This window comes from Lipotes vexillifer, unplaced genomic scaffold, assembly GCF_000442215.2.
Source record: "Lipotes vexillifer unplaced genomic scaffold, Lipotes_vexillifer_v1.1 scaffold140, whole genome shotgun sequence".
NCBI lineage: Eukaryota > Metazoa > Chordata > Mammalia > Artiodactyla > Lipotidae > Lipotes > Lipotes vexillifer.
The window spans coordinates 184131-209611 of NW_006774710.1; the positions used below are offsets into that span (position 1 = coordinate 184131).

The following is a 25481-nucleotide window of genomic DNA, read 5'->3' on the forward strand; positions in this document are numbered from 1 at the left end:
ATGCTCTTGCACTCGCACAAGATTTTCATGACTGGTTCTTTCCTGCCACTTATGTCTCAGCTCAAATGCCAAGTCCTCAGTATGGATCTCCTCTATGTACTCACCCATAGATATTTGTTTAAGCAAAGTTGGCAAAGTGTACGGGAATTACACTGGGGGGTTTGTCTAACACCTTACTATTTCTATGGTGGTAACACATTGGGGGGCTTGCTAGAAATGCAGAATTGTAGGCCCCGGCCTACATCTACAGAATTAGTATATTTTAACAAGATCCCTAGAGGAACTCTATAGAATTAAAGCTTAAAGCACCGGTCTAACATGTAATGGCTAATAGATTCTTTCTTTTTCTCTTAGTGATCATTAAAGAATAACCCAATTGACAAAGAGTCTTAGCAATAGTGCTATATATTATATCCAGGTACATGGATTCTACTGAATGCTGACTAGTTTGAATACAGCACGTTATTTTTACGCTCATTTGCAGAAATATTTCCCAAATACTTGATTTAATACTTTTCCTTTTGAATGTATATTGGTCTACTGGGAATATAATTAGATTCACTTTTCAGGATTGTGTTACTTAAGCAGGTTAAGAATTTTTAGTTTTCTCTGTAATACTAAGTCTCAAGTCTTAAGATGGGCAACTTTAAAGCATTCCATCACGGTTTTAGCAAAAACACAAAATTTTGAGGAATAATCATGCCATAGTCATCATAATTGTTTAAATTCCTAGCTCATGTTGTTAATGCACAAAATCCTACAAGACGCTAAACTGCAGACAAAATTGCCTAAGAGCAATTTTAAGTGAAGTCTTTTAATGAGGGACACTGCAACACAACTTTAAAATAAACTCATAAAACCCTGAAGTGCAATAAATGCTTTTTATTGTATGCTCATTTCAATGAGTAACATTTAGAAATAATAATCCCACGTAACAGTGACAATCTTATTTTACAGCGTGTACATCATTTACAATCACATGACACACAATTTTAGATTTCCAAATTTAATATTCTGAAGTTAAGAAAGATAAAAAATTTATTCTCAAGGAACTGATTCCTATCTGGTGCAAAAACAGAAAGGTGAACATTATTTAAAACACAAAGCCACAATATAGCATGAAGTAAAATTACATTTTAATTATGTTTAACAGCTGAGTGTAAACATGAAGCAACTAAAACTTAAAAATACACATCATATGCATTACATTTATGAACAGGATTTTCATTAAATTTCCCTAAACCTGCTTTTTATTTTAAGCGCCATGTTGATTTGCAGCATGCTAACATGAAGCATTGTTAAAGGGATGCATATTTTAAATTTATACACTGTAAACAGAATATCCACCTCCAAGCTCTATTGGCAGCATAGTTTTTGTTAAATACCGCATAAATACTGCCCCATATTGAAAATTCATGTTAATAATATGGTATATAGATTTTAAAAATCAAAATTTTCAATAATGGCATAAAATTGCACCTTTAAACAATAGAGCAAGTAAGACTAGAACAATCATACTTGCTATGACTGTCCTAAAAAAACCTCTAAACATAATATTTAAGAAAACTGTGTTCTCTCAATTTAATCTTTACATTAAGAAATATAGTGCTAACTTTGCAACATTACTGTTGCATCCATTTTAGAAAGCCACATTTGACTCAAATATACTTCTGTCATATATGCCACACTGAACAACAATCAACTTGAACATCAGAAAAAGGGGAACTTTAATCTTTAGACTTCAGTACAGAATGCTATATTTTAAACATCCTATCCTGTGTTAAAATCTTAGCAGCTCTGAAATTCTTTTAAATAGTATTGAATTAATCTAACCTGTTTTCCAGTGAAATTTCATTTGATGAATACACAAAACTTTTGCCATTTCTGGAATTCAATTTCCGGGTACCATATAAAGGCTCAATGACTAAGTGACTAATGGATGACTGCATTTTATTTCCCCACTCCATTTCTAAAACGGCATAAAAGTGACTGCTTGCAATAGCAAAGCATTGCTAAACTCCTCAATTAGATATGATCTTTTCAGAAACATCTGTCTCTAGTATGATCAGCCAAATAAAGTGGTTGTCTTTGCTCTTCCCCTCTGTAGCTGAATTATGCTTATAATACTATTAAATAGACAATAAGTTTTTCTGCAACCATTCTATGGTGCTCTTTAAATTCTTTAACTAATTTCCAAGGGCTATGAGATCCCCTCTCAATTCAAATATCTTAAGATCTTTAGTAAAAAGAATGTAAATTTATGATTTAATATCAAGCTTTGTAAACAGGTGAAACAGTTCATGAAATTATCTTTCCATGTATCATGTCATATTTTCTAAATAGCTTCTTTCTTTATATTGATCTTATGACATAAGAGCCTCCTTGTGGTGCCTCATAATATGCTGATTTTTTTCTGATGGTCTTCGGAATCCCTTCTTGCAGAATTCACACCTGTGTGGATAGTCTTTTGTATGTATTGATATCACATGCCGTTTAAAGCCAGATGCATCTGTAGTGCTGTATTCACAATACTCACATTGGTAAATCTTCCTTCCAGTGTGAGTCTTCATATGCTTTTTGAGCTCATTTTGTTGTCTGAACCCTCTTTTGCACCTTTTACACTTCAATGACTGATCCTTAGTATGAACTGAAAGGATATGACCACTAAGAATAAATGGATCTGATGTTTTAAAGTCACAGTGCCTACACTGATGAATCTTCCTACCCTTATGGATATCACTATGCTTTTTGAGCTCAGAAGGACGATGGAAACCTTTATCACAGACCTCACATTTGTGAGGAAAATCCTTAGTGTGGACAGATATGATGTGCCGCTTAAGGTCACTTGAGTTGGTGCTCTTATGGTCACAATGAGGACACTGGTGTGTCTTATGTCCTTGAAACAAATCCAGATGGCGTTGAAGTTCCCTCTCATCACCAAATGCTTGGGGACAATGCTCACATTTATATGGCAAATTGTTACCATGCTTAGACTTAATGTGAGTTTTCAAATTTGATTGATCTGCACACCTGAAGACACAATACTGACATTGATATGGCTTCTCACCAGTATGGGTTCTCATATGCTTCTTGAGTTCAGAAGGATGTCGAAAGCCCTTCCCACACTCAACACAAACATGAGGAAAATTCTTGCTGTGAACAGCCAGTAAATGTCGGTTTAACAGTCCTTGTTCTGCAGTTTCATAGTCGCAGTATTTGCACTTGTGCATCTTCGGCTCCTTGTCTCTTAATATAAGTTTATTTGAACTCAGTGGACTAGCCTCTCTGTATCTTCGTGTGTATTCTGTAAATTCATGGGTTTTGTCAACTTTGTTTATAAGCTTATGGCTTTCTAAGTGGTTATGGAAACTCACTTTCTTGTTCGTTGTAAAGTCACAATCTGTACACTGATATTTTTTTCTCATCAAATGATCAGGATGATTCTTCATGTGTCTTTTCAAGAATCCCCTGGATTTAAACTTTTTCGTGCAAATATGGCAAGGGTATACTGTCAGGGGCTGTCCATCAGGGCCTATTATAACAGCTAGATTAAAAAACAACAACAACAACAAAAAACAAAACAGGGAAGTTGTGAAATTTGGCCAGACTGTTTTAAACAGTTTTACCACAAAGGCGGCAAAATTAGCTGACATTCACAATGTGAGAACTGTACTAGTAGAATAAAATCCTGTAAGATAAAATGCACATTGAAAGCAATTTATAATAAAGTAGCTCACTAAAAAGTAATGAGCAGCGCTCTACTATAGACTATTCACCTGCCAAAATGCTATATCACATGCACTTTGTAAACTAGAAATAGGCACCCTTTATTGTTAAACCAACCTGAAAATTCTCTTTAAAAACATCATTTGGGTAAAAAGCAAACAAGCACAGTTTTATTAAGTACCAGTAGAACATTTAAAAAAACCCAACTATTTAGATCAAACACAAGTAGGTACATGGGAGTAGGACTAACTACACTACAAACAACTGGCATATTCTTGGGTTACAAAAAATACTACTGCATTTCAAGTAATTATAATATTCATCGAGTAATGTATTAGTATTTTACCTGTTTGCCACTGCCTCATTTCTCCCCTTCTCCTCTTCTTAGTTTTTTGTTTAAGTACTTTATTTGTATTAATGCTATCACAAATTTGAAGGTATTGTGCTGCTGTACTACTTCTGTTTTCTAATGTTGAGTCCAAAGTATTTCCTGGAAAGAAAATCGATACACTATTAAACTACATATATTTATACTTTTTTGGTTTTAGTTAGATGAATTAGAGAAGACATGGCATTCAGTTGCCATTGCAGTACTAAATTTCACAAAGTACACCCATCTTCTCCTTCTCTTTTATACTCTTACACACACATGTGTATATGCAAATACTTTAAATATGATACCATGTGGAAGTAACTTTAAAATATCCCAATTTATTCATCCTAAAGGAACAAACTGATAAGGTGAATGAAACATAAGAAACTGAATTTTATGACCCTAAACAAAATCTTGACATCAGATCAATTTCTCATTGATGAAGGCTGATGAAATTAAAGAGATTTAGCAAAGAAATTTACACATGTCAGTTATCCAATACAATCATGGTAACTGTAATACATGACAAACAACAGATTTCTTGTACTTATGCTTTAGAATAGTTTACTTAATGTTAAAAGTATTAAGATTGATTTTTTTAAGTGTTAAGATAAATGTGGCAGGCAATCTACTGCAATTTCAGTGGGATAAGTGTATATGGAATAAAGTACTTAATAAAATTTCAGTTCTCACAATCTCTTGTGTTATGCAATCTAGTTTAAAAATGTAGCCCTAAGAAACTGTTTAGCTTAAATGCTGTGATATATATGCCTCGCATTAATTCCCCTGAAATCTACAGTTAGTCAAATACCTCCTAAAGATAGAAACAAAATAGACACTTTATCATAAGAAAAAGTCTCCTTGTGTAAGAAAAGAAGAAGAACTATCAACCATGGAAAAAATAACACTATATGAAGTGTATTAAAACTAAAAAAAATTTACGCTGACACATGAGCTTTATGTAACAGCTATATAAATCTACTGGTTGCCATAGAAATTTAAAAAATAGTTCCATCCCAAGGAAGACATTAACAAGTGGTTGATATCATGGGCAACTTTTACTTTCATGTCAGAATAATTTCTATTTTATAATTTTTTCCATAGTAACTTTTTTATGGCCCATGTAGTAAGTGGCCTGATATTTGTATCTTGAGGTAAATCTATTTTTTTTAATTTTAATTTTTTATTTTTTGGCCATGCCGTGTGGCATATGGGATTTTAGTTCCCCAACCAGGGATCAAACCCGTGCTCCCCTGCAGTGGAAGGGCAGTCTTAACCACTGGACCACCAGGGAAATCGCGAGGTAAATCTAAAATGAACTGCATTCACAGAATAACACACGCTATGTCTCTATATAAATTAATCAATTTCCCAAAGAGCTAAACTCTTCTAACTAACTAGATATGACCAGGCAAGTAAGAGTCTAACAAATGGGTCTGTACACACAAACTAATAACTCTGTATCTACCAAGCAGTACACAAAACCAGCTACTTAACTTACATCTCACATATAATGCTCTCTCACCTGATGACTGACAATCTTCATACCTTCGAGAAACTCTTCTTTCATCTCCTTAAAAAAAAAAGACTAATTAAAAACTGATAGACTGAGTATAATGATTCCTAGTAGATCACATCTTAATCTACAAAATCTTACTTTGATCACCGTTCCTTGGATTAAACTTTTTTGTTGTTGTTGAGTTCTTCCACTCCCATAGATTAGACAATATCACACACTGAAAATAAGGGCTGCTGCCAGCATCCTTCAAACTACTAACATCTAGGACAACCTTACTTTTCAAATAAAACCTGGGTAGATATTTCTGCAGAATACCCTCAAAATTGAAGATGCTCAATAAATGACTGTTGAATGAATGAACCTTTGGAAAAACCAAGTAAAGACAAATTAATGCATTTGAACAACAAAATTTTTCAAAGTAAAGAGTATACCTGGACCATCTTGTAAATTAAGTAAGAATGAAATAAAATAGAAAGGGAAAAAATAACTTGATAAATTTACCTTTCATTACGTACTTCCTAGAAGAGCACACTTGGATTTCTGTTCCTTTTCAAAACCCCAATATCTTATTATTTGTGGTGTTAAAACATAAAATAAGTTTTTCCAAAAGGGGAAGGATCAATTTTCAAAGGATATTCCTATTTTAGAAAAATAAAACTTTTTATGGCACTCACTTATACATGTAGGATTTAAAATAAATCCTACTGAAAAACAAAATGCATTAAGCAAGGTTCATTGTAAATAACACAAGATATGTGGTACAAAAATTATGTAAGTAACTAGAGATGAATCAGTCCACAGCAAAACATTTTATAGTATTAGCCAACTCATGGGGCCATTAGCACAGCATATTTAATGACCTAAAGGCTGATCAAATAGATATGTTATGTACTTATCAGGTGAAAAAATGCCAGTGTCCTACCATATGTCGCAGCCCAGACAACAGGGACAATTGTTTTATTAACATCAGAGTCCTCAAGCTGAGTCTCAGGGAGAGAAGTTCCTTCCTCTTCCCCTACAATGACTTCCATGTAAACTTCATCTGCTATTTCAGCGCAACCTAAATTTTAGAAATAATTGCTTGTTTATAACCCCAAGTATTTAATAAATGGGTAAAAATTTCCAAACGATTATCTTTCAACTTTCAAGATTTCAATTTGGTTAATTTAAAAATTACATTAGGCACTTCACAGGCTGGTGCCACTAGGAGACAGTAATTTATCAAAGTTCTTATCTTCCTCTTAAAACCTAGTCCTACGAAAATGACTTCTAGATTATATAAAACGTGCGCTTGAAATATATTGACTGATTTCACAGTCCATTGGGCATTAGGAATTTATAAGAAGAGCTGTATTCCATAACTGCCTGATAGTTCTTCAGAACTCAGAAGGCATTTCCCATAGAATCAGTACTAGAAAGTGGTCCATGCTATCCCACATGTAAATTAAATGCAGTACTGTACATGCAATGAAAAATTGTCAAAAACACTAGTAATTGAAAAAGAATTAAAAATGAAAGTAAAACCATAATATATGGTTAAAATATAAAATGCTGGTGGCTCAAGGCTATGTGGACACCCATTAAGAGGCAGGATTTTCAGAGACCCTACTGAAGACAAAAGTGTTGAGACATTTAAAAAAACATAGTATTAGTGTAAAAGAATTTAAACCTAGAAGGTCAGTAAGTATATTTTATGTGAAATAATCCATTTGGATTTAACGTGTTAAGTAGAAAATTGGCTTGAATTTATGCTTTTCCTTTGATTCACATACTGGGATTTTCTACTAATTTTTTTTTTCTTTTTTTGGCTGCACTGAGAGGTGTGGCATGCGAAACTTCCCCAACCAGGGCTCAAAACCATGCCCCCTGCAGTGGACGCATGGAGTCTTAACAACTGGACCACTAGGGAAGTCCCTACTCACTACTGAAAAATGTGGAAAAAATGTGGGAAAAAAGTATCCCTTTTCTCCTAGGTTTCCCTTCTTTCAATTAACCAGAAGGAAACATTGGTCTAAGCTTTGCACATCCCTATGGAATTCTGGCATCAGCTAACCTAACCTTCAGTCTCCTGACCAATGAGTAAAACAGAAAAGAAAGAATCTAGAGACCAAATAGAAATTAATTCTTTTTCTCTCTAACCAAATCTTCTAGACTCATTTGTTTTGACATTTTCAGCTGTGGTATATTATTCATGTTTGTTTGGGATTGGAATTCAGCTCCCTATGACTTCTAGGGGAGGAAATTTGAGGAGTGGGGATCATAGTGCAGTATAGGTAAAGCTAACTATTATCAAGGTAATGCACTGAAGTGGAGGCTCTTGCTCTTCTAGGGCAAAACAAAGTAGTTTTTGTCTCAGCATGGCAAGAAGACAGAAAAAGCCTTAAGGAAGGGCTGCATTCCTACACTGAGGTGAGGAGAAAGTAGGAAGAAAGTAAAACATCTTCATAAGGAAATGTGTACCATGGTAGGAAAGGAAATGTGAGGAGCTTTTTACTCCCTGTGGTACTCAGCTACAAGAAACCGTAAACAGCAACTACTTGGAGACCATCAATGGCATAATAAGTAAAAATCCTGGTGGCTTGACTTGGAAGAATACTTACTCAGCTAATCTCTCAGTGGCAGAAGGAAAACAAACAGCTAGCCCTTCTACTGCTAAATTCAGAGAGAGGTCAACAGTGCTCACTGCCATGTACAAAGATCACTGACAGCAGAGTTAGGCAGACATGAGTTCAAATCCTATCTTCCTCATTTAATACTGGAATGGCCTTGGGCAACTGCTTAATTTCCCTGAGCACTTTCTCCTTCCATAAAACAGGGCTAATACCACCTACCTCAGAGATGAATTATGAGAATTAAATGAGATAATATATATGCAACATATTCAATAACACATACAAAGTAGATTCTCAGTAATTCCCTACATATTTGTGGGCTCTCCTAAAGTCAGGAACCATATTTAGCTGATCTCTGTATCCCTAGTATCTCAGCCACAGTATTTTATGTTTGCTCATTTGAACAATACATGCATGCACGGATAGTCAAAAGGACCCTTTTCCTTTAAATTAATTATAGCGAAGGGTCAGACTGAACTTTGTTCCTATGTAGTGCTTGAATATGAGATTTTTTTTTTAAGAATGCATGATGACTACTGATAAGTCACTACAGTGCCTTTTTTTTCTTACTGATATCATCTTCTTCTTGAGAAGAATCTTTAACTGCCATGTAAACCATCTTCTCCCGCTGTATTCGGCTCTGGTCAAGCACTCCAGCTACAGAATGCCCATTGGTGTACTCACTCTCTGTGACAATTTCCGTTCCACCTTAAAAGTTAAAACATGTATCAAAATCAGTAAGTATCATGCAATAATTCCCTAAATTAATAAGAAGGATACATAAAAATATTTTCCTTTAGAAAAATATTCCCCCTCAAATATTCAAACATAAATTTCTAAGTGTCAAGAGAATTTTCTTATAAATTGCACTTTAAATTTTCAGTCATCACTAAGAAATAACAACAAATGTTAACACTTACATTACACTTGTATATGCCAAGCACTATTTAAGTCTTCTACATGTATTTACCCATTTAATCCTCACAATAGCATTATAAGGTAGTTACTACCATTATGGCCATTTTATGGATGAGGAAACTGAGGCAGAAGAAGGTTAAGTAATTCACCAAAGGCCACTCAGCTAAATGGAAGAACTAGGATTAAAATCCAAAGCACCCTGCCTCTAGCCTGCCCTTAAATACTCATAATTTCCTACTCTAAACCAAATCCCCTCCACTCATATGTTTTGAAATTTCAACTGGAATCTTCTACTCAAGTTTAAAATATCTAAGATGACTTGTTCTCTATCCCTGCTTTATATTTATATATAATTTTTAAATATTCCATCCCCAAAGAAACCTTTTATAAGAGTTGCACTTTGAAGGCAATATTAGGACTTAGTCTCCAGAAAAGAGAAGTTCTAATTCCTAACCATTATAGCAATAAATTAAAATTATTATTTGTACCTATTTCAACATCATCTTCAGCCTCAGCTTTAAATATATACACTTTTATTACTTCTGAACCAAATCCATCTTCTTTAACATCTTCTTGTGAACCATCACTGCTGATTTTTAATGGTGTGTTCCCCATATGCTCTAATTTTTCCCCAACATCATCCACTGTAAAATATAAACAGGAAACTGTTTCAGTCAAAAAGTACCATTGACATTTAGTTGGTGTTAAGTATTAGTGCAATGTGAAATAATGTGTTAACCACCTACCCACTATATTCAATTAATGACCTATTATGCAACCATTAAGAGTGGTATATTTCATGAAAAAAAGTATACAAGACAGATATACTACATAGTCATAATTATATAAAAGACATAATCACAGATTTCAATTTATGTATATGAAATACTCTTAACCATACAGCTTTAATTAAAGTGGTTTGGGAAAAGATTAAATAATCTTCCATTACATTCAACATTTTAAGATAAATCCTAACACCAAAATTAATAACAAAAATTAGAACATAAAATATAGAGTACTCATGAAATTAGCTGACATAAACAATTCCCAAATTAAATAGCAGTATATCTAAAACCAATTAACATATGAAATCTAGTATTTAAAAAAAGAGAAAACAGAAAACACCTGAATTATTTTATAAAAAGGGCTTTTCAGAAATCATAAAAATAAAATCTTAGTAAATATTTTTAATTCTTGTTGAGTCAATGGAAGGCTACTTCAAATCAGAAATTTTGTATATTTCCAGGTTTACCATTGTATGATTTGCTTCAAATCATATATAAAATGAAGCAACAATAATTACTTACATTTTAAATATACTTACAAATTTGATTCTTTAAGAACAGCATTTAGTTTCAAGTGAATACTGTACAAAAACTATGCAATGAATACATTATATTCATAAAGTTTGCTCTTTGGACATAAATATTAAACAATATACTCCCCCAAAGATTATATGCCTACCATTTTTTATTTCAATGCTTGTCCTGTCCCCATAAAAACTGAAATGTAACCTAAACTGAAAATCTGCTCCTCCCTACTATATGTATCATAGTATCATATATGAAATAAAATCATGAAGCCTTGACTATATCTAAACAATTCCAGAGCTACTGAAAACAGAATAAAGTGACATTAAAAAGTTTTTAACTCAGTACTCTTAAAATATGAATTTCAGTAAGATCTAAATGGGTCAAAGTCTAGATTTTCTCTACCTCAGTTTCAAATTTGATACATGCAAATTCAAAAATATTCCTTTGACCTTTCAAAATGGTGAAAACACCAGAATTTCAGAAATTCTTCTTACAATGTAAAACTACTTTAACTTTGTGGTTAAATATAAATGATTCCACATTATTTAAGAGTTCAAATAGTTTATTGTCTATGAAAGAGAGTACCTAAATGATCAAAATAAACAGAAAAAAATATTTTCATTTCATCATAAACCCTAATTCTGTTAGTACTTTTTTGGCAAATATTTTTTTCACAATGGGACAGATTAAAATGAAAGAAAAAAGGATGAGGAAGAATCTGATATTACTGGTTTTAACAGCCTCTCTTTTAAAATACGTTGAATAAAACAATGAGATCATTAAAAAAATTAAGAGGCAAGTTAAGTCTTCAGAGAAAAAGTACTTTCTCATTCTTGGAAATAAAGACATAGGATATAAAACACTCAAAAAGTGTCCAGGGCTTCCCTGGTGGCGCAGTGGTTGAGAGTCCGCCTGCCGATGCAGGGGACATGGGTTCGTGCCCCGGTCCGGGAAGATCCCGCGTGCCGCGGAGCGGCTGGGCCCGTGAGCCATGGCCGCTGAGCCTGCGCGTCCGGAGCCTGTGCTCCGCAACGGGAGAGGCCACAACAGTGAGAGGCCCGCATACCGAAAAAAAAAAAAAAAAATTGTCCAAAATATGAATTTCTTAGGTTGGACTAACAGTAAATTAATGAAAAAAATACTCTCATCTGATAAATACTACTTTATTACACTTCAATGGTTAAAAGTAAACAGAGTTCCTCCTGAGATAAACTGAATTAAAACTGTAATTCACAAAACTAAAGCTCATGAAATGAAATAGACATTTCTCAAAAGTTTTGTACCATAATTTTTGCTTTAAGTATTGAAATTACTGGTGTTATTCTGATTCCATTTATACCTTTCCTTGAGGTCCACAGTTTAATGTATCCATTATTTTCTACTTAATTAGATTCCTCAGAATGAACAATTTTGAAATGTATTGAGTAATTAAACTTGTTCTGTATTTTAAGTTCATAGAAGATGATAAAGTTATTAAATATGTTAGTGTACAGTTTTAAGAGATAAACCATCAACTTCACCAAGATTTATTCTATATCCTTTGTTATAGAAAGTACAAAGTTAACAAAGATTTAACAGGTAATCAACAGATTTTAGAAATAGATCCTCAAAGACTCTTCTTTACACAGATAATACTCAAAATACCCCAAATTCAAGCTTAACCTTTTTGTTATAAGGCTTACAACATTCAAGTCCCACGGTGTTGTTTCCCAACCCACATGACATGCCAGCCAGTGATAAGTGGGTAATATTATATAAAACGCAGAATTCTACTGGTGCTAAATATAACATTAAAGCAGTAAGGTGCGGGGGGTGGGATGAATTGGGAGATTGGTATTGACATATATACACTACTATGTATAAAATAGATAACTAATGAGAACCTACTGTATAGCACAGGGAACTCTACTCAGTGCTCTGTGGTGACCTAAATGGGAAGGAAATCTAAAAAAGAGGGGATATAGGTATACGTATAACTGATTCACTCTACTGTACAGCAGAAACTAACACAACATTGTAAAGCAACTATACTCCAATAAAAATTAAAAAAAAAAACAGTAAGGTGCATTATTTGCCAACCCTACAAAGTTTGCTATCGTTCAATATTCTTCTATAGCCCATTGGTACAATTTGATTAAAATTTCATTTTAGCAAAATGTACAGTATAATATTTCTTTTAAAATCTAAGTAGGCTTTTTACTGTACCCCTTTCATGTTACATCTACCAAAATTATATGGTGAATATGACATCAGTATAGACTACAGCTGACCGTTGAACAATGCAGGGCTTAGGGGCACTGACTCTCCACATAGTCGAAAATCCATGTATACCTTTACAGTTGCCCCTCCGTATCCGTAGTTCTGCATCTGCAGACTCAATTAACCTCAGATTATGTAATACTGTAGTATATATTTATTGAAAAATATCTTTGTATTAGTGGACCCACACAGTTCAAACCTGTGTTGTTCAAGGGTCAACTCTATATTGATGTACCACAGGGATGGGGTGAGGCAATGTGTAATGGATCCGTATTATGCAATGATGAAACAAACAAAAATTAGTAATATTTAAATTACAAAGGTATTCCATTCCCAGCTGTATATATCCAAGACATCTGAAAACGTATGTGCACAAAAACTTGTACATGAATGTTCAGAGCAGCATTATTCATAACAGCCAAAAAGTGGAAACAACCTAAATGTCCATCGACTGATGAACTAATAAACTGTATATACATATAATGAAATATTACTCATTAATGAAAATGAATGAAGGACTGATGCATGCTACAACATGGATGATCCTTGAAAGCATTATGCTAAGAGAAAGAAGCCAGACACAAAAGGCCATATATTATATGATTCCATTTACATGAAATGTTAAGAACCGGCAAATTATAGAGAAAGAATTTGGATTAGTGGTTGCCTGAGGGGTGAATGGAGTGGCAGGGGTGATTGCTCAAGGGTATGGGGGTTTCTTTTGGGGGGAAGAAAAATTCTAGAATTGATTATGGTGATAGTGATACAATTCTGTGAATATATGAAAAAACACTGAATTGCACACCTTTAATCAGTGAATTGTATGGCATGTGAATTATATCTCAATAAAGCTATTATACTAAAAAAAAATACAAAGGTGTTAACTTTTCTCTTTTACCCCTGAAATTGGTGAGGTTTCATGACCGCTCCCATAATGACTCTACCAATATGTTTTGCTTTATACAAAATTATTTTCCTGGAAGAAATAAAAACTGATTTTATAGGTAAAAAAATAATTTGAATGCATTATATTGGTTCATTATTTAAAGGAACCTCCCTTCTCTGGTGAAGCTTTACATAAAGCAAATCATCACCCAGAAACGTTTTGAGGGTGGTAGGTATTTTTAAAGAAAAGCACACCTGGGATAACTTTAGACAGATACAGTTATCCTATATTAATTTCCAAGTTACTTAGCACAAGTGGAAGAGCCTAACCAACTGCTAAGATAAAGAAATTGTGACATTTGGTCTGAAAGTGGAAAAATCTCAGATGCACCTCAGAGACTGAGAGAAGACAAACTCAGCTGCTGATAAGATTTCCTTACAGGAATAGTTAGGGATTTAGGAATAAGATAACAGTCTGTTTTAAGTCCTCAATTTTATCCCTTGAGTAGTTTGAAGATACCTTGGAAAAAAAACAGAGGACTTTTAAAATTACCATTGAGACATTTCAAGGCAATTTATTCTCTAACTCCTGAAAGATTCAATGGTCTACAGAAACCAAGAGGTAAAAAAATGAATTAAAGATTAAGCGATGAAGAAAAAAAGGGAAAAACTAAATAAAATAAAATAAATGAAAATGGTTAAAAAGAGTAACTAGTCTACATTTGAATATTCTAACCATTATAAAAAGTTAGGGATCTGGTTGGCAAGAGAATGAATGATATAAAAAATATTTAATTTTTGTATATTCTATTTTCTAAAATAAAAAAATTATTTAAGTTTTAAAGGGATTTTTTAAATAAAGGAATGACTTCAAATTTTATAAAGAATAGACCCACTTCTTCCTCAAGTTCCATCAATAACTTATCATGAGATTTTTATTATTGTTGCTGTTCAGGCAAACTTACCACTTAAAATGAGAATAAGATATTTCTATCTTCCTCATTCAGATAGAATGTCTTAAGGACATCGTAAAGCAGTCTGAAATAAATATGTTTAAAGTATTTTTGCATGGACTATACAGACACATATATAGACAACAGAAAACAAACACAGGCAGAACTGTAGAACACAATCTGAGTTGATTATTTACTTTTCAAGTATTTAATTCAAAAAACTAATCACACATTTCTTAACATACTATGCTTAAACTCCTAAGCAAAACTGAACTGACAACTCCAGTACCTGTCATATTAAAAAGAAAGCAGTGGTTGCATGAAATAAACTTCCATTTTGAAATATATATATTTACCATTAAAATATTGTGTCACTTAATGTTCTTTTTGAACCTTCCAAATCTGTATTTTTGTTCTAAGATATTAATAAATTGCATTATTTTACTCCATTGTGGGTATAAATTTTCATAAATTAAAAACATGAACAAATTCAAAAAGGCATCTCAACAACACAGCTTTGAAAAAAATTATTTTTCAAAAAGATCACCCCCATGACTTTTATTGAATAGATCCCCATCCTAGAAAACTTGTCTGTGTTATACATAAATCAGTTTCTACCAAGTAATTATGGACTTTAAGTTTCACTTACAAGATATCATTAAGTAGTCTTCAGAAGTGCTCTTGACATCATCATCATCATCATCATCATCATCATCATCATCATCTTCAGTTTTAATAGTAACTGTAGAACCAGGAACACCGCCAGCTGCTTGAATCATAGTTTCTGTATCTGAATTAGTTACAAGAACCTCCTCTGACACCATTGTGGGAGAGTCAACTCCTGAGACACAATCTTGGACCACATGTTCTAAGTGTCCATCAGGACCAGTAACAAGGTCAGCCACAAAAACCTGCTCAGGTACTCTAACAGTTTCTGTAATTAGCTCAGACGTCAAGATGTGATCACCGTCATCTTCCTCTAAATCTTCTTCAATAGCAACATCAGCCTCAAGCACGGCTTCAGGAACAATTACACCTTCTGTTACTACATCAGTCTCGGTGATGATATCAGGCCCATGGACAACTTCAGCTGCGAGGCCATGATCAAGAGTTATCCCATCATCTGTGACAACATCAGAAACTAATACAGCCTCAGGAACTGAAACAACAATATGGTCTCCATCGATATGCGCAGTACCAGCCATTCCAGCCACTACAATACAAACAATTATCCAAAAAAAGTAAAGTTATTTTATTAATTAAAAGTACTGTATGTATATATCAGATGACATAAAATAGATTTTAAATATGAAACAGTCCTGGGCAAACTATCATTTTAAAGAACCACTGACAATTTAACTGTAATAAAAATCATCACCAACCAGGAACTGGGGTGGAGATGGGTGAAAACGATATTAGTAAAATCTAAATTAAGACCTTAAAAATAATGTACTTTATTTTTAAGTAAAAAACAAAGCTACAATGAGATATCACTACACACCAACTAGAATAACTAAAATAAAAAACAATAACACCACAGGTTGGTGATGATGCAGAGAAACTGGATCTCTCATATGTGATGGCAGCAGCCACTCTGGAAAATAATTTGCCCAGTTTCTTATAAAAACATGTGCTTACCAATACAACCTAACAACTGTACTCTGTGGCATTTCTCCCACAGATATTAAAATGTTTACACAAAAAACTGTACATAAATATCCATAACACTGCATAGTACCTATTATTCCTAGTAGCAAAAAACAAAAACAAAAATACAACAACTCAAATGTCCTTTAGCAGGTAAATGGTTGGTTAAGCCAACTCTGGCACATCCTTACTATGCAATACTACTCAGAAATAAAGAAAGGGACAAAACTACTGATACATTCAACAACCTGAATCAACTGCTAGAAAATTATGCTGCGTGAAAAAAGTCAATTACCAAAGGTTACTGTACTGTATAATGTATAAATGGAATCATTTATATAACATTCTCAAAATTCTAAAGCTATAGAGATGGAGAACAGATTAGCAGTTGCCAAGGGTTGGGGTGTGTGTGACTATTTTGGCATAGCATATATATGGTGATGGAGTCATTCTATTTCTTCATTGGGGTGGTGTCTACACAAATCTATATAGGAAATAAAACTGCATAGAACTATATACACTCTCACACACACAAATGGTGAAAACTGAATGAGATCTGTAGTCCCATTAACAGTAATGTACCAATGTTAATTTCCTGCTTTTGATACTGTACTACAGTTATTATAAAGATGTCACCATTGGAGGAAGATGAGTAAAGGGTATACAGGACCCTATATACTATTTTTTCTACTTCCTGTGAGTCTAACATTTCAAAAAATTAAAATTAAAATAAAAGGGACACACAAACATAAAAGGTTGCTAATATGTTAAATTGAGTTAATAAAATATGACAAGCTTAATACGTTAGAAAATACATATTATAAACATAAAAGTCCCTGAACTTCTTTATTGTACAAGAATTACTATATTCAAAAATGGAAAGCATCCTTTAACATCTGATTTGAGGAGAAAGAAAAAACAACTCATTTTAGGCAAAGATTTGGTTTATTTAAAAAACATACATACAAACTCTAAATTGCATTAAATTCTAAATTAGTAAATCTGCAGGAATAAAGTTTTAAATAACATTTTTCTTGAGCAGCACGGTAAACACCAACTCCTACCCCCCCTTGTAAATACTGTAAGAGTGTAAAATTCCTTCATGAGTAATTCTGTTACATTCTCTCTGAGGTGGTATAGTAAACAAATTAACAGAGTTTGTGGACCAGGTTACAACAAAATTACCTACATGAAATAATCCAGTACAAAGCCTTTTCTTCATAATGATCACTTTCTATACGGTAATACCTGAAAGAGTACCATTTGTTACACACTGTTCACTATTATTAACCAATTCATTATGGAAGTTTATGTTAGCAAGTTAGGATGGAGACCAGTAAACACTACTAATACCCTAACACATCAAAAAATAAGGTGAGAAGGGAAAAGCTGCCTTTCAGGATTACCTTCCTTTCAACCCTTCTGTAGCCTTCTCACTATTCTCAAACTCTCACCTAAACCACCATATTACCCAAAAGGACACAGCCTCAACCTTGAAAATCTAGTAGACAAAGGGAGTACGTATAGAACAAGTACTTTCTATTCACTTGTTACTCCACCGGCCATTTTTGGAGACAGGGAGAAGGTGAGGGTTCAAATTTAGTATTCAACCAGACTGGAAATATGGTTTTTAGCAGGGAAAAATTAAATGTTAACCCTATAAAATTCACAGTATTGCAATTCTATGTATATGAACAATGAAATTACTATTTTATAAAATCTTTTCATAAGTTAGACTTAAAATATGGGAAATCCCATTTATTTTAGAACATTGCTGGAGAGAAGTTTGGTTTCTGAGAGTAGACACTAGGGAAGGATGGAAGGATAGAATAATGCTAGTGCTGGCTTGGGTTCAGATTAACCTGTTTGGGAGGATTCTAAGAAGAAGGAATAAGTGTTTTTCAGTTTACCTAGTCTTTAGCAGGAAATTACAGGTCAAAATAAATCAGATCTAAACCAAAAAAATCCAAACATCCTTGTTTGCCCTGAACTAAATAATTTAAGGATCTTAAACCAAGAATTGATGGGTTCCTCACAGGGTATTGGCAGATTACTCAGACCAAGATCCAAGATGTCTTTTATTAAATTTTGCTCTTTCCTCTTATCAACTCATCTGTTAGATTTCACTGACTTTCTAAACAAAGTCACTTATTTTAGCTATACTCTAGCTATATTTATTGAGTACTATGCACCAAGCAACCTAATACTTTTACATGTATTATCTCATTTAAGCCTCAGAACTCTGTAATAAGGTGAGTGTTATTATCCCCATTATAAATATGAAGAAACTATGGTTTAGAGAGATTAAATAACCTTGCCCAGACAGGAATAAAGACGCAGACCTACTAGAGAATGGACTTGAGGATACGGGGAGGGGGAAGGGTAAACTGTGACAAAGTGAGAGAGTGGCATGGAAATATATACACTACCAAACGTAAAATAGATAGCTAGTTGGAAGCAGCCGCATAGCACAGACAGGGAGATCAGCTCCGTGCTTTGTGACCACCTAGAGGGGTGGGAGAGGGAGGATGGGAGTGAGGGAGATGCAAGAGGGAAGAGATATGGAGGTATATGTATATGTATAACTGATTCACTTTGTTATAAAGCAGAAACTAACACACCATTGTAAAGCAATTATACTCCAATAAAGATGTTAATAAATAAATAAATAAATAAATAAATAAATAAATAAATAAATAAATAACCTTGCCCAAGGTTCAAGCTGGGAACTGAACTCATTGTTTTACTCCAGACTGGCTTTTTTTTTAAACTTGCCTAAATGAGGAGAATAGAATTTACTTATTCTAGAGACTATTTTTTAAGGAATTTATAGGGCTAATCAAGTGAGTGACTACTAAAGGAAGAGTTTGAAAGAGGAAGAATAAGAAGACCTACTATAGAGTCACTCGTTTAAAATTTAAGGCATTTAGTAAGCAGCATTAAAGGGCATTAAAATTTATCTCACTAGGTAGCAAATTATAAGTGATATGAAGAACTTTTAAAAAGTGTGAAATCAATTAGATAACCAGATAACAGTAAGAAACAAGTCATTATTTCAAGCATTTCCCTTTTTACTAAAGTTATTTAATTTAAATGTGAATACCTGGAATTTCACCAGGACAGCATAAAATTTGGTATTTGTTGGGTCCATCTTGGGCCACCATCTAAGGTTTGTTGCTACTTAAGTCCCAAAGCAATATGGACTCTTTTCAGCAATAAAAACTTAAACAACAATTAAATTCAATGGCACAGATTCCAAGGGCAACTATTACACTGAGACACGCACAAGTTATTACATAAAGTATGCTACTGTAAAATTTAAACTCTAAAGTATCCTTCAAAAGAAACTGGTCCAATAAACTTCTGAATTAAATTAATAGTTCAGATTCTTTTTCTGTTTTTTACATCTTTATTGGAGTATAATTGCTTTACAATGGTGTGTTAGTTTCTGCTTTATAACAAAGTGAATCAGTTACACATATACATATGTTCCCATATGTCTTCCCTCTTGCGTCTCCCTCCCTCCCACCCTCCCTATCCCACCCCTCTAGGTGGTCACAAAGCACCAAGATGATCTCCCTGTGCTATGCGGCTGCTTCCCACTAGCTATCTATTTTACGTTTGGTAGTATATATATGTCCATGCCACTCTCTCACTCTGTCACAGCTTACCCTTCCCCCTCCCCATATCCTCAAATCCATTCTCTAGTAGGTCTGTGTCTTTATTCCCGTCTTATCCCTAGGTTGTTCATGATATTTTTTTTCTTATATTCCATATAGATGTGTTAGCATACAATATTTGTCTTTCTCTTTCTGACTGACTTCACTCTGTATGACAGACTCTAGGTCCAACCACCTCACTACAAATAACTCAATTTCATTTCTTTTCATGGCTGAGTAATATTTCATTGTATATATATGCCACATCTTCTTTATCCATTCATCCGATGATGGACACTTAGGTTGTTTCCATCTCCTGGCTATTGTAAATAGAGCTGCAATGAACATTTTGGTACATGACTCTTTTTGAACTATGGTTTTCTCAGGGTATATGCCCAGTAGTGGGATTGCTGGGTCATATAGTAGTTCTATTTGTAGTTTTTTAAGGAACCTCCATACTGTTCTCCATAGTGGCTGTACTAATTCACATTCCCACCAGCAGTGCAAGAGTGTTCCCTTTTCTCCACACCCTCCCCAGCATTTATTGTTTCTAGATTCTTAATATAGTAGCCATTTCATATTAACCAAAAACCTTACAGAATTTAGAGATCCTGAGCCACACAGTGTGTTTACTTGGCTAGGTCTACCTATGTATGCTAAACTCTTATGTTTCACAAGTATAATTAATTTATGGCATTGCAGATATCTAAGTTTTGATGTTAGCAAAAATTTAAAGAGAATGTATCTAATTTCTAATCAATTTTTAGAATTTGGAAAGCTTAGTATTAGATAAATAAGGGATTAATTAAACCTCAAGACATTGAGGAGGAACAGTGGAAAGAAAGGTAAGAGGAACACCAAGCAAATATTCACCAGCACCAATCAGACATTTTTTTCACTCTTTGAAACGAATCAAGTTTTACTTGCCAATGGGCAACTTCTTCAGGAGTGAGGGGGGTTCTGGCACTTTACCAGATGCTACAGGGTAGGTAATATTTTGTATTAAATGGAGAAAACACTGCCTTTCTTCCATTTAAAAATATCTTACTTTTAAAAGGTGAAAAATTAAAGTTGAAATTTCAACCAAAACTTAATTTATCACACTGAATTTCAAGTGTTCCAGAATTTGAAAAACTATCTCTAGCAAAGAATTCACAAAATTATTTGTGAAATCTCTTATGCTTCAGCCTTTTGTCCTTCTTCTAGAATTTATTCCTATACTTTTTTTTTCACATAAAATCACTTCTAAGTCATCCGTAATCAATACAACTCACTTCTGACTCTTTCAGCAGAATAAATCCATAATTCCTTTCTATTTCATCAACTACACAGTCATCTCGATTCCCACTATGTTAAATCTTAATCTATGCATTGCACCTTTACCATCAGACAGAAATGTCAAGGAATCAGAGAACTGGGGAGGATATTAAATGTTTTCTAGTCCAACCCCTTCATAAAAGTGAAATATGTAATTTGCCCATTTACACAGATAATTTAATAGGCCTGCCAAGACTAGAATCTAGTTCTTCTGGCTCTCATTACTGTGGGCTTTACAACAGAGGACAAAATAACATATTCAACCATATTATCTGAAAACAGTAGGAGCATTTTCTTAATTGAGTAAAGTATCACTTGTTGTAATCCCCCATTCCTAGTTTCATCTCTAACAATTCCACAGTATCTCATGTTTCTGTTTACTTTTGGTCCCAATTTACCATTTATCTTTTCTGCTCTCACTCTGATTTTTTCTTTAATTTTTACCACCCTATGCCCCCCTCTTACACTTCAGACACTTCTCTCTTCTATCATTCAGACTGAACCTGTCCAAATTCAGTTTCTTTGTTGACTGTCAAGCGAGTCTTATCATCTTCATCAAAATGACTACTGTTAAGAGGCTACTGAAAAACTTGGCCACAAAAGTAGAGAATTTTTTTTTCAAAAAAATGAAAAGGTAGTGCTATTAGTAACAACTTTCTGAGGATATGGTATCAGAATATAATTAATCACCTAGTGCAAGATATTCCTCTATCACTATATAAGCATCTAACTGACTTCTTTGAAATGACTGAAGTACTTCCTTTTTCAGCTTTATTAACAATGCAACTTAAAATGTATTTTATATTTTAATATTTCCTACACATGAGAACTGATGCAGGTATTTATGCAAACTGAGCTTTTCATTTCCAATGACATATTTCCACTATATTCCAAGTTTCCTTACCTCAACCTTCCTACAAAATTATAAGAATGATTTTATCTAGACTAGTGACACATAGCCTTACTTTAAGAAAATAAGCCCTACAAATGTATTTTCCTGGCAAAAGAACAATTTTTCATTGTAATTTCTCCCCTTCCCCAATACAGTTTTGATATTTAGTATGTTCTGACTTTTAAAAAAGAAAGAAAAAATATAACAAAGAAAATGCTTTACCAAAATCCTGCATAATCATGGTATGTGCCATTCTAGAGTCTGATGTGTGCAATCCAAGACTTCCACCACCTGAATCCATACTTAGCAAAGTTCATTCACAAATCTCTGTAAAAGAAATGGTTTTAAAAATAGTTTAAATACATTTAGGCCAAAGTCAGTTGCTTTGAGAAAATAATGCAATTGAAAATGTGCCTCTCAACCAGGTGTGCAAATCTCATTACAAAGAAAAACAAAACAAACAAGCAAAAACCTTGATTAGATGCTTTACGTGACAACCATAAATAAAAGAAGGGTCAAATGGAAGTAAACCAAAGATAATGGAGAATAAGCACAGTAAGGGTGATGAGCCATAGGGAAGTGAAAGAAGCAAGCAAAAGAACAAAACTGTAGCACTGAGGTTCCACTTAAAATATAGGTTATTAAATAAGAAGAAAAAAGAGAACAAGATGACAACAGACAATAGTTGGGATATTTATACATTACTAGAGGACTCAGGTGTCTAGTATTAGTGAATTGCATCCAGTGGCTCTCATCCATTTCTTCCAGACCCAGCTCAGCTCTGCAGCGTAGTTCTGCAGATAAACGTGTGTTTCACCTCTGGCTCCCGGGGTTCTACTTATAATGTAAAATGTTCTATCCCAGTTTCTCTGGAGTTCTTTGAGCCAGTAAGGACGTCTGGCCTTATTCTACTACATTCTCTTGTCTCACAGTTTTGAGGACTCATGAAACATGACTGCTTCCTAAATATAGTGGAGATAAGATCAATCACATACAAACATTTAGTAAATTGGTTCTTTCAGAATATCTTTTACTTGTAATTGTATGACTAATTTTTTTCATTAATGATTAATAAAGTCACACTAGCCTCATGCTAGTTTTGAAAGCAAGTGCTCAACCTATTTCATTTCAAATGACTTATCCTATATTTAAGATCACCAGATCATATGGAACCTAAAGTCAGGTTCTGTAACTCAACGTATTTCTTACAACTACATGTATACTTTGCTTTCAAACATAAGATTCTAAGTAAATCAACCAAAAAGTCTGTCAATTTTATAAAACATTTCCTCATTTTTAGTTAGGAATGTTTAATAAATTGGGCTATACCACACAAAAGATGAGGTTGCATCATTAAGTTTTAGAAACTTTTAGAAAGCTGCCATGTAAGCCAACTTAACCTATCCTTAAGTACCAGAGATCACTAAGATTTTTTCCCTTGTCTCAAAATTTGATAGGTGTAAAAGAGGCAGGAAAGTCTCACAGAGTAATCTTTATTAACATTTGAGTCATGTATATCAAAATCCTACAGCAATAGGTTATTTTTCTATAAGTTAAAATGATTCAAACAAAATTACTTCATGTGTGAGCAAAATTACAAATTTTTAGAAACTCTTAGCTATATTTCGCTATCTTTTTCAAATACCACATTATTTTCTGCCTTCAAAATGAAGTCAAGAGGGGCCAAGAGAGTTCACAATAAACTACCCGGGGCTTCAGAGAGATAAATTAAAATGCCATAAGGACTTATTTTTAACATTTAAAACAGTGTACTATTTCAAATTTAATTAGAATAATTGCTTTCTTTATCACATAACTAATAGAAAAATGTCTTTTAAATGTTTTAAACATTTAATTTTGTTTAATTATTAAAGATAAAACATTAATTTGTTAATCACCTTAATATAAGTATCCTGAAGAAACTGTTGATTTTCTTACATATTGTAAAATAAAATCTGCAGCACTTTCTTTTTGTTATTTTTCCTTCTGAACTGCATTACTTTCTTTGGAAAAACGTTCTTTTTACCTATTGTAAAAATACATTCACAATTAGATATTTTGAAATATTTTAAACCAAATCTCTTACACAACTTAAGAATTTTTCTTTACACTTTAATGTGCAGGGTGAGATTAGGAAGGGTTCATATGCTCAAAACTGCTAATCTAAAAAGCAACCGAAGGGATTGCAACAGAAACAACTACCTAAAACGACATAAGCAATGTTATTTCACTTAGAATTCGACCACCTGATTAAACCAAAATCTTCCCTAAAGCATATTTTAATAATCACTAGCAATACCTCATTTTGGAAAGTAAAAGAGAACCAACCAAGGGCAAGCGTTACCCTTGCCAAATTCAGAGAAAAATCTGCACTAGTGCTCATTGAAGTGTAAAAATTTTAACACACGGTGCAACTATGACAGGAAGTATCACACTGCAAGAATACCAAATAAATAAATTGGAGCACATTTTTCCCATATAGGAAGTTTCAATAAGATCAATAATGAATGAGGTATGAGAACAGCAGTGTGTTAAGGATTCAACAGCCAATAGATAGCTAGGCTTCTCAGTCTTCTCAAGAGTGTATCTCCCATCCTTATTGAATGGAGGTAACCACCAAGCACTCTTCAAGTAAACATCTTTCCATAAATATGTGGGGAGCAGAAATCACAAAACAAAAATCAAAACAAGACAACCCCACCCCCACAATTTACTCTCATTTGTCTCCTCGTCTCCTATCTAAACATAGTTCACTCAGGACCTATTTTCTCAATAATGTAAATAGGGTGAAGGACAGGAGAGAAATCCTAAGGCGGCAGAGCAAGAGAATGTGAAAGTAGTATTAGCAGAGATAGGAAACAAAGGAGCCCTGGCAAGTAGCAGTATTGCAGCTTTGGACGCAGCCCTCTTCCCGCAGAAGTCTCCCTTTCCCATGATCATGCCAAGTTTCAATGATTTTGAGCAGAATGCACACATGTGCCCTCCCATATATTACCCATCTGCCTGGATCTTCAACCAAACAAGAGAACCTTCGCAGTGGAAAGTCAAGAGAGCGAAAAGACAAGAATACCCTTTCCCCTCCTCCCGCACTTGGTGCAGCGGTCGGCACCGCTGCTACCCACGCCGTGCTGCCCAACCCCTCATCCTCCTCCTGCTACCTCTGCCCCGCTACACGGGAGACGGCGGCTGGGAACCAAAATGGTGGTGTTTTAACGGAGGCGACAGTTGCCGCACACGGCCCCCCACCCCCACCCAGGCTCTGACGGCTCCCTAGCCCCTAAAATGCCCGATTCGGTGCCACCTTCTCGCAAACGCCGCCATCCCTCGCGCGTTCCAAGGTTACCATCCGCGGCAGGCGGGGGGCGGGGGCGAGGTAGGGGCAGTGCAACCGAGAGGAATATTGCGGGG

At 34.2% G+C, this 25481-nt stretch overlaps 1 protein-coding gene across 1 annotated transcript; it reads right to left on the minus strand.

Moving 5' to 3' along the window:
* Positions 1-864: 864 nt before the first annotated feature.
* ZNF711 (zinc finger protein 711) lies at positions 865-22398 on the minus strand. The gene is made up of 7 exons (XM_007449443.1): positions 22296-22398; positions 15208-15771; positions 9637-9792; positions 8801-8938; positions 5625-5672; positions 4073-4216; positions 865-3544 (listed from the first exon to the last, which is right to left on the minus strand). Exons 1-7 carry the CDS (start codon positions 22372-22374, stop codon positions 2364-2366), a joined length of 2310 nt encoding a protein of 769 aa, XP_007449505.1. The 5' UTR covers positions 22375-22398; the 3' UTR covers positions 865-2363.
* Positions 22399-25481: the final 3083 nt, after the last annotated feature.

Excerpts from the sequence above, each read along its gene's own strand:
- ZNF711 (XM_007449443.1), bottom strand. The coding sequence starts at position 22,374 with ATGGATTCAGGTGGTGGAAGTCTTGGATTGCACACATCAGACTCTAGA. Across the intron at positions 9,793-15,207 it reads AGACTACTTAATGATATCTT|TGGATGATGTTGGGGAAAAA; the intron begins GTAAGTGAAACT and ends TATATTTTACAG. Across the intron at positions 5,673-8,800 it reads TCAAGAAGAAGATGATATCA|GAGATGAAAGAAGAGTTTCT; the intron begins GTAAGAAAAAAA and ends TTTTTTTTTAAG.